Genomic DNA, 13633 nt, shown 5'->3' on the forward strand with positions numbered 1-13633 from the left:
GTAATGGGATTGTGTTGGGTTGAGTGGTTCACTCTGTCATTGCTGAAAACATTGAACAAATATGAAAAATCTGTACTGATGGTCAGAGTCATTAGGGTGAGGTCGTTTCTGCTGAGTCATGCAGCTCTCCTTTGTCTCGCTTCCTAGAGTTTTTGGTAAAAAGTTGCATGCATGTTAAGACAGCTTCAGAGCACAACTGTATTCTTTTTATGAGTGGAATTGTAGACAAAAGAAGACCAGAAAGCATTTAGCTGTTCAATAACCCTTTTTTAATCTCAACAGCAAGTTAGCTTATGTGTGGTCGACAACAATGAGGGGAAATATAGAAAAGTCTATTTCATGTTGTTGTGTTCCATCCGCAGGGAGTCGAGTGGGCGGGGGGGCGGGGCATGTGTGTGTGTGTGCGTGTGAAATGAATGTATTGTATCCGATACTACTCTCCCGATTATTTCAGTCTTCACCTACACACAATATATTGCTAGAATACTTTTGACACGTGCGGCCACTGAGCCAACATTTTTTTTTTTTTTTTTTAAAAAAAACCCAACAACATTGTTTAAAGTCACAAAGATGGCGGCTCATACTGGCAAAATCTTTGAGGGACTTTGGTTTTTGTACCTTTGTAAAAACGGGATTGTACTCATTTGAGTGGGAGGGGGGGCATGACAAAAAACAAAAGCTAATCATGAATAAATCGATAAATTGAAATGTGGAAAGTAAAAGGCACACAGAATACAAACACTACTAGCTCGCTGTATTTAACGCTAATTTGTACACTTTTTCAGACAAATATGAGTTGATGTCCTACAGCGGTAGTAATACATTTCTGTCCAGTAAACCTGAGCTACCTGAAAATATGGATACAATATATGAGTTCTTTGCACACTTTTTTCTGTCACTTATGGCTGCAATGCATTGTGGGTTATTATTGCTGCCGTTACAAATTTTTACTGTCACGATGGTGAGGTGACAATATGGAACTGTAAATCGATATAAACTCACGTTAAGGTGTCAAGCAATTTATGGTACGTGAAAAGAAAAAATATACAGGGCCTCATTGCTGTAAGTACCAATGAATATTAGGGCCAATCTAAAAATGTAATTTCATAACAATAACGTGAAAATTTGAGGAAAAAGTCATTGCAATGAAAAGTCGGAATGTGATGACAAGAGTTCAACTTGTAATGCTTGAATGAAAAAAAAAGTAACATTCTAACAGTAGTCACCATTTTCAGAGGAAAAAAGTCCTCGTTTTACGAGAATAGTTGTAATAAGATGAAGTTGTGACCTTTAGAAGCGAATGTTTAAAATGTAATCTTACGGGGACAATCATTTTGAGAGAATGTGACCAAGTTGAAACTGTAACAAAATTGTAGCATTACAATTGTCGTAAATTGATCAGATAGTCATCAATGTTGTCATTTTAATGGGTGCATGTGCAAATTGTAACATTACAAGAAACGTCGCAATTTTCAGGGAAAACGTCATTTGGTGAGAGAAGTCCTCATATGATCATTTGACTTGTGTATTCAATTAATTTTTTATTTTTTTACTTTTTAGCTTGGCTCCAATAGTCCTTGGTGAATAAGTGATGTCTATTGCTATTGATAAGAAAAGTACGTGAAAGGTCTGAATGGTGGATTTGACCTCCAAGTCTGCCATTGTTGCTACGGTCGGTGTACTTTATTAGACACCTCACTTCGCCAAAGAATTAATTTTCAATTTGATTTGACCACACACACTCACACACACACACAAAATGTCACTTGTTGGAAAGATACTTCAACTGTATTCATCACAGTCTGAGTGCTGCTAAAACTAAAGAATAAAATAATGCAAAAAAAAAAAAAAAAAGTCTCTCATCTCGACGCCATTTTTGCCGTTCACCCCAGAAGTGGTCACGCGTGGCGTCATCCATTACATTCGTTCACGAAAACTCTCGTCCTTTTCAGTCACGTGACATTCTCGCCGACTTGTGCAAAACAAAACAAAAAAACACTCCTGCTGATGTCAACAGTTCCGCGTGACGAATCAGATCAGAGTGAGCCGCGCAGCTTAGGCGCATCATCATCATCATCACAGAAGATTAATATTGCTTCAGTATTGCCACAAAAAGGTAGAATAATAAGTTGTTGTCACCAAACATTCAACTACGGGAGCCCTCGTTTACCACCAGCCACAAATCAAGCGCTCCTCAGGATAGAAGGTGGAGAAGCCTTTCAGTAGTGTTAGTTCAGTAGTTGCCCAAAAAAAAAAAAAAAAAAAAAAAAAAACACTGGAGAGTGAGGAAATGTGTTGTTGTGTTGTGTAGTCATCCACTTGGTGAGTGCTCCTGTCAAAATACTGCATGCCGCTATTGTTAGTGTTGCGAGTGGTCAATACGACCGTTGTGCCCGCCCACCCGCTACCGTACAACCCACCAGAGTGCAAAGTGACACCTGAATTTGTGCTTTGTGATAAACGAGGGCCGTTGTCTCTTCTCTCCGCTAAAACGACGACTTGCGGTTCTTGTCAAGGTGTCTTATTTTAGCAGAAAAACAACGCTGCCTATGGCGAGCCTTTTGAGCGCTTCCTGCAAGTCCAGTTTAAGGTCCATGTGCTCTTTCGTACGCTCTTTGTTTTCACTTGTCGGCTTGACTTGTTTATTTATCCAACTAGTGATGAATCTACAGCACTGCAAATAAATTCTCTAGCAGCTTTATGGCAATTGCTACAATTTCAACTTTTAGCCACGCCCCCACCAAAATATCAGGCAAATTTTCAATGGTGCAAAGTTGCATGTTTTCAGCAATTATCTTCAAACTGAACTTGCATTACCGGTTCTTTATCTCTCGAATAACTGATAAATGCTCACGCAGCTTGAGAATTGTCATACCGGTGAGCACAATGAGCGTCGAAGCACGTGGACCTTAAGCTAGGTATCAAACTAGTGCTCAAACAACCTGGCAGTCATTTTGTGCTTTTGCTTGCCACCCAGTCCAAAAAGCGCTCACTTCCAAGCCATTTCTGTGTGAAACGCTGCACGTGATCATCGTCGTCTCACGAGGGCTGCCGCTGGAGCAGCCTCGCCACAGCGACGCGACATCAACACGAGTTCCCGCCGCACTGTCCTGCTTGACACGTGGGGAGGAGAGGGAGGGAAAGGAGGTCAGCTAAGGGAGGGATTTTGGTACGAAAGGTTCTCCGAGGTTCATCCCAAGTAAGAAATTCAGTTTTTGTTGGTTGTACGAAAATCTGCACTTTCCCTGCTGCTACGCCTGTGTCTCCAAATCTCTCTGCTCTTCGGGATCTCTGTGCTTAATACTGCTTCAAACCGGCCCATTGCACCCGAGTCTTCAGTTGACCAGCACAAAGCCGTGCTGGGAGTCCACCGTCTCCATCATCTCACTGTCCAGGAGCGGGCTCTGCAGCTCGGCCAGAACCAGACCCTCGCGCTGGCCCGGCTCACATGAGGCCTCCGCACCGGGCCCCTCCACCTCTCCTATGACGGGAGGGGGGAGTAGCCCTAGGTCTAGTGGGAACTCATACTGGCCTGGGGGCGGGGCTTCAGCCGAGGGGCAGCAGGCCTGCTGCTCTACAGGGTAGCAGAAACCGAGGCTGCTGGCTGAGGTTTCATGAGGCGATTGGTGGTGGTGGGGGAAGTGCTGATGGTGGAGAGGTTGCAAGGGGTGGTGCTGAAGGTGGGGGACAGGGAGCATGTGCTGGGCGTAGTGGTGGTGGCTCATGTAGGGGTCATAAAGAGGGCCCTCCCCCGGTTCCAGAAGGGGGCTCAGGCTGTGGGGGTGGCTGTAAGGCGGCGAGGCTTGCGGCTGCGATTGAGGCTGGGGGCCGCCGGCCGACATCGGGGACACCTGGGAGGAGTTCTGGGAGGCTGTCGGGTCCAGAGGGGCACCAGCCGCTGGATAGGAGCCTTCAGCGATCTGCATCTGATTGAAGTAGACAGGCAGGCCTATACCCTGCGACTGCTGAAGGTACATCCGCTTCTGGTTCAGTCTGTGAGGACGACACGGCCAAGTTAGACGCTAAGTACTGCTTGTGTGTTGGTTGTCAAAATCGGAACTTGATCAAACAACGGGTGTAACTAAAAATGTCTATTATGTCAATAAGTGCAGCTGTTTTGGTTAGCAATGAGACAATTTGGAGGAATGACTTACCGGTGTTCTTGTAGCTGTTGTTCTAAACTTCGGGGGGACTCCTTACAGTACATCTGACAGCTTGCAGGACTGTTTGCCAAAACGCCCGTCTAATGGACACAAGAAACACAAGACGGCTTTCAGCTCGATGAACGTCAGGTGTTGGATGAGCTACAAACAATTCAAACCCCATTATGGGGCCATCTGACCACGACTGAGTTTTGTAATATGAGCCAATTTCTGTCTCGAGTTGCAAACAAAATGTGCTAGCCAAGCTTAAGATCCTCCAAAATGTCAACACTGAAGAAATGAGTTCAACTAGTTCAGCCTGATTGACTATGTAACGGAGGTGTGCTGTGTCCCGTCGGAGCGTACCTGCAGACGATGGGTGAGGTACTGCGTCTCCAAACTCTGCCTGCGGGACAGGAGCGGTGGCTGCGGCCCACCTTGGTACAAAGTCGGGCCTTCCTGTTGCTTGGTTGCCTCGGTCTTCCAACACAAACATTGACAAGTCACAAACAGGATGTCCACGACTACACGCAATGCCGTGAAGTCAAGGACACACTTAACACTGCCGCCGTGTGCTCCTGGGTGCTTCGTGGCTCGGTCTAAGTGGCTTATCCGTACAGTGTGGCTGCCAAAATGCCTTTGTGTTGACTGATCAGCCAGATGCCTTTTTACTAAATGCCATGTTCCATGGGGATTACATACTAGCGGCATATTAAAAGGATGATGGGGCGCCGTGTTATTGCATTATGAACGAACGGGAACAAACAGATCTTGTCACTTTTGCCTATTAATTGTGTTTATGTTTAGACTTACTGGAAAACTCCTGTTCCCGTACAGTGTGTCTCATTCAGCGGGCTTGTGATTTGGGCTTATTGAACGGCCAGTCTCTGCTATGGCTAAGTCTGACAGCCTTTGACAATGGCGGCATTCACTTTGGCCCAGGCTGCGGGCCCCAAGGGGACGAGACACGGTAAACAAGCCTCGGTTGGCCAACTCTCTCGGGGTTACACAACAACCCCAGTGACTGTCTTTTTTTTTTCCCTCCCCTGCCCAAAATGGGGTGAGGATAGTGGATGAACTGCCAAGCAATGAGTCTGCCATGCGTGTGTGTTTATGTCCGGATTCTCGAGTGCGACTGACCTCCAGGAGGTTGTGCAAGTGGTACTGGGCTGCCGGGGGTGCCATGGCTGTCATTTCACCTGAGCCCATCTGCTCCACCAGCATCTGGACTTTGTTCAGCTCCAAGATTCCTTTGGTCCTCGCCAGGTTCTGGAGATGCTGTCGAAAGGCAACCAGACCTGTGCGAATATTGAGAATGTTGAACGTCAGATTTTATAATGCCAGCCCCCCCCCCCCCCCTTTTTTCTGACACATCTCCTTCCACACGCGTCACTGAATCGTAGTGGGTGTGTTGGTGTGTGTGCGCACATGACACTGCGTGAGCCTGATAAGAGCCATCCAGTGGTGACGAGCAACGGCCGTGTACGATATGTCCTGACTCACTGTGCTGGTGGGAGTTATTTCTAACCCGAGTCAGCAGTCTGACGCAAAAGAATCCGCCGCATCGACTCTCTCTCCCCAAAGAGGATTTAAAATGAAAACGAGCAAGCGGGCGAGTGAGCGAGCAAGCGAGCGAGCGAGAGAAACAAGTCACACAAACAGCAAACGGGAGCGCACACATTGCAGGCTGTCAATGAGGAGCTGGAGAAACAAATGTTTTCAAGCTGTAATTATCCTTTCGGCTCGGCAGAAGCGCATGCGAGTTTTATAACGTGTGGGCCAAGATCAGGGAGGCAGTATATGGAATGGCAGAGAGAATGTTCAGAAATCCCTTCTTGATTACCCCCCATCAAGATTTTCATTGCTGTTTTTATGGCAGGATCGGGCATGGGGTGATGTAATTAAACATTGATACCGATCTAGACAGGGCAAGTGCAGTAGCTGAATATCTCTCAAGCTGTATGATTTTTGTGCCGATCCATATTTGGTCTTGAAAGGCCTGCCCCTCGACCGAATGCCATCACAATCTGGTAACAAGCCGTCTACAGTGATTTCTAAAGGGAAAAAGCAAGACAAGCGGGGCGAAAGGGGTGGCGGGAGAAATGGTAAGATGGCGACATGTGTGGGCTGAAACTTTCTAAAATCAGTCGGTGATTCATGAATCTGAGTCATCGAAGGGCCCGAGTAGATGAGGTGATAAGGAGGGAGGGCAAGAAAGAGGGCGTGAACGACAGTGTGAAAATGAGGGACTTTGTAATCTGGAATCTATATGCACATGAGTGTATGTGCAGGTAAGGGTGTGAAAGAGCAGCTGCAGCCGGCGTGTTATGATTGTGTGCTCTGTTGCATGTCAAACCCCCCCCCAGCGCGGCACCTCATGACAGCATCCAAAGAGACATGATCTGACACTTATTCATTCTCGCAGTCACGCTCGTCTCCTTCCGCGCCGGTGACTTTGCCGGTCATACAGGATCTGTCAGTGTGAGCTGGCTTAATCTATCTGAACTTGAATTGCACGCATGTTGAATCGCACTGATAAGCGTGAGTGGGCTCCTGACCTTGTGTGAGTGACGTGTCAGAGGCGCGCCGTCCTTCTCTGAAGCTGATGGGCGAACGGTTGTGGGTGTCCCTGTGCTGCGAGGTCAAGGCAGCCATCGCCGGGTTGGCCGGCCGAGTGCTCAGGAAGGACGCGGGGGGCACGCGGGGAGCCGTGCTGTTGGCCAGCACCACTTCGTTGAGCGACGGGGGGTCCTCGAGCAGGCTGAGGTCGCTGTGCATGGAGCCCATGTCGTAGCCCATGTCAGAGTCCATGCTACCCGTGGAGGGGTTGTGGCCCAGGGTGAACAGTTTACCTGGTGGAAAAGGCTTTTAAGTGGAAGACTCGGGGAGAAAAAAAAACAACAACGCACATAAGACCTGAAGGCATCATACCCTGGTTTGACGTTCCCGGCTGGTTGGTGACCTCAGAGAGGGTGTGTCGCCTCTGGCCGAAACGAGCGGCCAGGTAGGCCAAAGACATGTGGGGCGGGTCCTCCTCCGCGTCGGGCTCTTCGGTCTCGATGCCCTCATCAATCGACATCTCCATCATGTTGCTAGGAGACGAGGTGGAGGACTTGCGGAGTACAGTGATGGGAGGCAGGGGGTCCAGCATGCAGCCGTTTACCTTTAAAGAGATGCAGACGATACATTTATTTGCATCTTCATTGCCCACTTTGGGGCAGCAACTGTATTTTCACTGCCACAGCCTGCAAATGACTTGTTGCAATAACAGCCTGCTGTCGGTATGGAGACAGCAACTTTGCCCAAGTTCTCCATCTGCTTTCACTAGTGCACTGGATCGGAATGCAGTTACTCAACAGCCACACGCACGCGCGCGCACACACAAAAACACAACGAGAAACCGTCACTGAGACACACACGACGAGGAAAAAGTAGAGTAACAATTAAAAGTAAAGGAAATAAAAAAAACGCATTTGAGTTAATGGCTTGGAAAAACTTAAGTATTCACTTTGGTGGTTGAGCGCTGCGGCTTCCCGTCCATGCGTGTTCGCTCGGCAACACATTTAGTCAGTCACATCATCGCAGGACTGCTTACATAACCGAGCTCCATTCATGCAGACACACGCACGCACGCACGCCTGTTTCCCTGCACTGCTCTGCTTAGCACACACACACACACACACATCACATTTGGTTGGAGCCACTGGTTGAGGGGGTTCTGCAAAGTACATTTTGGGGACTGCTAAATGAAAACTACATGTGTGTGCGGCGGTGGGACTCTAATAACCTGCCAAGTTGCGTCAGGCCAGCAGGAAGAAGGTCGCTAGTTGGCACAGATAAACAGGAAAAAAAATAAATAAAGTGTGTTTTGAGTGTGTGTGAGTCTTAGGCATATGGAAGACAGGTCGCTGTCCTGTCTGATGCGCACACTAGCTTGGAGCTTACATAAGACGAGTCATCTGAACTCTGGCAGGTTGACGAAGCAAGCAAATGCTGGAGCCCTCAAAGGAGCATGACGTGCACGCACGCACACACACACACACACACACTTGTGACTCACAACGAGTGAGCTTATCAAAACCAATCACTGTCAGAGCGCATCAGGATAATGTTTCTGGACATTCTTTGGCAGCACGATAATGACTGTAATAACAGCATTTTCCAGAACCAAAGCCAATCGGCCGTCATATGAGGTTAGAGAACATGCACGCAAACATGGGACTTCCAAAGACACGTGTGTCTCAGCCAACTGAGTTTGCTGCTGCTCACTGAACCTACTTTGGGCGTGTTGACATCCTCAGCCATGAAGTTCTGCTCCAGGGCGCACGTGGGCTGGGTGAAGGTAAACGCGTCGGAGGCGGCTTGGGAAACGGCAGGAGATCGCAGCAGACGGACCCCCTGCGGGAGCAAGCCCACCTGGGCTGAACCGCTCGTCGACTGCGGAGAGAAGAGCAAGACTGAGTCTTTCTCCAAATCGCAGCTGTTGACTCTCCGAGCAGGGCCATGCGACAAACGGGGATGCTGCCGTTTTCGAACGGTACGAGCAATTAAACAGGGGTTGTGAGAGGAAGGAGACGAGAAAAGAATGCGTAAGCGAGCGATAAAGATCAAGGCTGAGAGGAAGAACAGTTGGAGAAAAGAAATGATTGTGGTCAGTGGATGCAGGTGTGAATAAGAGCACTTTGATCATGGCGGCGAGCGAGGACGTGGGCTATGGATTATTCACGAGCTACCTTGGCGACCGTCTGCTCGGCGATGGTGCTGGGCCGCCGCTGACGTGCATCCAGCCTCTGCTCCACGGGGAAGCTGCAGCGGTGGGCCTTGAGCCGCTCTACCAGCAGGTAGTAGATGGCAGCAAAGTGGTTGTAGCTTTTGTTCTGCAGAGACTGGAGCACAGACAGCACATGTTCGATGACATCACTTGATCAAGATTATTATTATTATTTTTTTTACAAATGGTCAGGTTCATCCTGAAATGTCACCTGACATTGAATATGCCGTATTATTGGATTGACTTCACCTGCATTTAATGTTGTGATTTGCTAATAAAAAAAAAAAACCCACAGAGAACCTAGTTTGGTATAAGAAGCGACCAAAACTTATTAGTGTCTGCTCCTCTAGCAACATTTCAGTTAACCCTCATGTTGGGCCAGTAATAACCTCCGTTATGCCTTTTTTTGCCCAGTTGCACACAAGCCAGAAGCAAAATTCCTTCATTACCGAAATCCGAGTCCTATTTTGCAATGCCGTGTGGTGTGTACTCTGATTATGTGGTTTTCGGATATCAAAGACCTCTCATGCGTTTCTATCTTGTGACAGAGCTACTCAAAGATATTACGTAATTTCTATTTACTTGTGCACGCTAAACGATTGGCGATAAAAAATGTCCAACGTTGTAATCTGCCTCATTACCTCGACAGTCTTGTGCTGGTCGATGCCAAGGCTGTGCATCAAACGCACAACCTGCTCGCTGTACTCGCCCACGCCCGTCTGGCCCTCGGCGGAGACGGTCTGCTGGTACAGAACGGGCCGCTGCACCGGAACATCCAGCGCCATCCACTTGTGCTCTTTGATCTGCGCTACGGACAGACGCTTTGACGGATCCAGGACTAACATCCTGCGGATCAGATGCTCGCAGTCTGAGGGAGGGGAATAGAAAAGGAAAAAAAAAAAAAAAACAGCAATGAACAAATTAGCGATGATTCTCGTTAAAATGTCATTTTCTTCCTCTGTGAGACCGCAGTGTCTACAGTCCTTTCAAGTTCTTTCCCGCCCAAATAAAATCTCCTGACCTCTCGTTAATGGCTGGATGAGATTGACGTCAGACACAGCTGGGTTCTTAACAGGATTAAGGTCTCCTGCCTGCTCCCGCAACGCCTGAACTGCATTCCGAGCCGCCGCACGGCACTCTGAGCCATTCGCACCGACTGCTGCGAGGCTCTTGAAATATGCTTTGGCAGGGTTTAATACACCTGGGGTCGTTCGCCAGCCAATCAATTGGAGTCGATTTTCCCTTTCCGACAATCATCAGGACGCTGCGATTGCCGTAAAAAGATAATCTTTTCGTTTGAAGAATCCTTCCAAGGCGTGGCGGAGAAGGTTGACAAAGTGTGTTTGACTCCAATGGGATTGCTTCAAAGTGGAAAAAGTTTGGAGTTCTTTTAAGGCACTAATCCTGGAACTTGTCTGACGCACCTCGTAAGATGCACAATCCATATTTTCAACCTTCTAGACACTTGAATAAAATGTTCACCCCGTTACGTGCAGATCCAGGAAGAAGTTCATCTCAACACATTCTTAGCAGCAATCGTCGTCGGATTTTCGGCAAGTTAAAGGAGGTTTGTCCTCGTTGCCACAGCTGTGTTTATAGCAACACCCGAAGACGAATATGTTCGCTCAAAGGTCTAACTTGCCCTGAGAAGATTGTGGACTATGTCAGGGGCGACACGGATGGAAGCTGGCTGCTGACTGACTGACTGATTGACACACCGTTCCTGGCCAGGACATTACACCACCATGACTCAAGCACAGAAGCATCCCAGTTAACACTCACAGCCTCCGAGTGGTGTAGAATTGCATGAAGCCAAGGGGAACGGCACTCCACTCCGATCAAGAAGCGAGTACTTCATTAGCGACGCTTTATTAGAGGCCATTAGGCATGTGGAGAGGGACTTATACGCAGCGATACATTGTCATAATTGTTGTTGTCAACAACCCTGCCGAAATTAAATGATGAAGTGAGTTGAGTAAGTGAGTACATTTAGATTTTGATTTCGCTAATTGTCAACTACGGGCTTGTGACTCTTGTCATTAAGAGCAACACCAATAAACTTGACTTGATGCAAATATAATTCAAAATGTCATTGAATAAAGTGTTTTAACTGCAAATCTTTGGATTTATGGCTAATAAGTAAAACAACAATGTTAATCTATTAGCCACTGAATTAAGGGCAATAAAGAATAACGACTATCTCGTGAATATTCACCCACCGGCAATTATACTTGGGTTTCCTTTATTCAAAGAATATTGTATAAGATCGGTTAGGGTTTAAGAAGTTACCCTTGTTAAGCCGTTATGAACCAGAAAATGTGATTTGAATCGTAGGATTGTGAAGCTTTTAGCTCAAAGGGTATAAAAAAAATACATGACCTTTTCATTAGAAGTGAACAGATTAATTGTTCCTTTAAAATTGATTTCTTAGGGCAAAGCTATAAATTACTCCTCATAAGCCCCTGCAGAATGGCTTCAAATATGGACATAACATACTCATGAAGAAAAAATGATTTGCTAATTATTTGTATTATTACGACCAATGACTTAAGTTTTAATGATACTCTGCTTTGCCGTTTCTGATGCATTTCAGCCACAACTGTCTGACATGCACAAATAGAAACGCGGTGTTGGGTTGACGGTTTCCCTGGATAACATGACTCACGCGTCCTCTGCGGTGTGCCAACATCCAGCTGTGGAATAGCGAGAATGGTGGCAGACCATGTTTGCAGCGGGCCAAAATCTCTCCACCGAGATGTGAAACACTCATTGCCAGTTACAATATTGCAAACGCTTGATTTCGCTTGTTGCTGCTTTGGGTGGGCCACGGAGTTCTTAGTTTTAAGGGACAAACGCTTTGTCACTCCACTGTATTTACTGCCTGGTGAGATGAGCAACACAACAGAGCAGGCAAGTGGTTTATGGACGGAGCAGAGGAACATTCTGTTCTTATTTCTCATGAACAGCCAGTTTCTCTGTCACTCTCTAAACATCACCAGCCCTTTTGCATGTTGTTTCAAAGTCTAATCACAAACATAAAAAAAAATGGCACAGTTGCTTATCAACTGCTTAATCTCTTGCTAACTAGCTAGCATGGCTAATGACAGCACGGCTGCCTTGACATAAAAAGTACGCTGATGGAAATGCTTACTATCATTCTTTGCCCTTGACCTAAATGATCCATTTCATTAACACATGGTGCAGCGTGTGGTAATCCAATCAGAAGGTGTGATGCTGTCACATGGGGAATAAATCGTTTTGCCTGCATCGAGGGGTTTCCTACCTTCAGTCATGAAGTAGGGGATGCGGAACCTCCCTTCCAGGACTCGCTGTCGGAGCACAGGTAAAGTGGGTCCGTCGAAGGGCAGGGCGCCACAGACTAACACGTATAGAACCACACCCATACTCTGGGACAATCCAAAGAAAAAAAAATTGAAATAAAAAATCAGATGGGACAGCACCAGTGAATATTGTCAACAACTTACCCAGATGTCCAGTTGGGGACCCTCGTACTGTTGGCCCTCGAAGATCTCAGGGGCCGCGTAGGGGGGGCTGCCACACCACGTGGCTAAAGGCTCGCCAGGCTCAAAGAAGTTCCCAAATCCAAAGTCTGCCAAAGACACAAAAGTGGGATCATTTTCAAAGTGTTGCCAGAAGATAAAAATCCTGACTTTGATACATTTACAAAGCAGTCAACTCATGGATGGCAAAACATGGACTTGGATTATAATAGTTCACAATAATATTGTGCAGTTGAGAATGATTATATGAAATGATCATTTATTATTTCAATTCTATTATCCAGTGGTATAATCTATATGAGTAGAATTGACAATAAATGAGCATCTTCAAACTGTCAGTTGATGTCACAAGGCTTTATTAGTTATGACATCTCAGATAAAAGTGGATCCAAGTTGGAAAATCTAAGTCCTAACAAAATTGGAAGAGCTTTCATGAAGAAGCCCAGAGACGCCACAGGTATGTAAAAACTATTTCTTGTATATCTTTGTTTTGTGGATTGAAACTGTGCTTGCTTGATGGAAATACAAATTGTTTTATGCTGGCCAATTAGCAGTTTAGTCTAATTAATGCCATAGAACATTTGTGTCTTTGATGAGAGGTGGTCAACCAAACCGAAACCGCCCGTTAATCGTCAAAGTCTGGTGGCGTTTTCATCTCAAAACCAAGTTCTTGAGTTGTTTTTCTAGATAGGTGCAACTTAATAAATTAGCATATAATGGAAAATGTCAAAATATATGTCTTTGGTTAAATTAAAAAAAGGGAATCTCATATTGACAACCAAAGGCAATGAACATTTCATTATTTTATTTTTACGTTTTTTTTAATGACTGCATAGAGAAAACACCAAATTGGGGATAATCTTACAAAAAAAAAAAAACAATGTAAGAATAGTCCATCTGAAAATGACCTCCCTATGTATTCAATGAATACGTTTCCATTTTTCTTGACTTTTCTAGGAAATCCTAATTGAATCGAGTAAGGCGTGTAACATCTTTCTAGTATCAGTGCGCTTTACAAGCCAAATATTTTGTATCCTGACGAAAGGGGCCCCCCGAATGTTCAAATCACATGAGCTCATCAAAGGCTTTGCTCCGACTGGTTGTCTGGAGAGAAAACGAGTTTGATTTTATCTACCGAAAAGCATGACACGGGAAGTGTCTACACGTACACACACTAAATACACACACTTTGAGGCAAC

At 46.2% G+C, this 13633-nt stretch overlaps 2 protein-coding genes across 4 annotated transcripts in view; one reads left to right on the forward strand and one right to left on the reverse strand.

The window, feature by feature from the left end:
• ppp2r1bb (protein phosphatase 2, regulatory subunit A, beta b) overlaps positions 1-13633 on the forward strand; it is a 44096-nt gene that overhangs the window by 18232 nt on the left and 12231 nt on the right. The window lies entirely within an intron of this gene.
• Positions 247-13633, reverse strand: part of sik2b (salt-inducible kinase 2b) — a 28699-nt gene continuing 15312 nt past the window's right edge. For 2 of the 3 annotated variants that reach the window (XM_049726749.2, XM_049726751.2), the window contains exons 5-15: positions 12399-12523; positions 12197-12320; positions 9555-9781; positions 8873-9028; positions 8421-8579; positions 7074-7305; positions 6701-6994; positions 5283-5440; positions 4509-4622; positions 4155-4243; positions 247-3993 (exon numbers count right to left, since the gene is read on the reverse strand). In XM_049726749.2, the coding sequence (XP_049582706.1) occupies positions 3336-3993; positions 4155-4243; positions 4509-4622; positions 5283-5440; positions 6701-6994; positions 7074-7305; positions 8421-8579; positions 8873-9028; positions 9555-9781; positions 12197-12320; positions 12399-12523 (2336 nt within the window). In that variant the 3' untranslated portion in view covers positions 247-3335. The remainder of the gene's footprint in view (positions 3994-4154; positions 4244-4508; positions 4623-5282; positions 5441-6700; positions 6995-7073; positions 7306-8420; positions 8580-8872; positions 9029-9554; positions 9782-12196; positions 12321-12398; positions 12524-13633) is intronic. The other variant, XM_049726750.2, reaches the window with a different exon arrangement.

This window comes from Syngnathus scovelli, chromosome 7 (assembly GCF_024217435.2).
Source record: "Syngnathus scovelli strain Florida chromosome 7, RoL_Ssco_1.2, whole genome shotgun sequence".
NCBI lineage: Eukaryota > Metazoa > Chordata > Actinopteri > Syngnathiformes > Syngnathidae > Syngnathus > Syngnathus scovelli.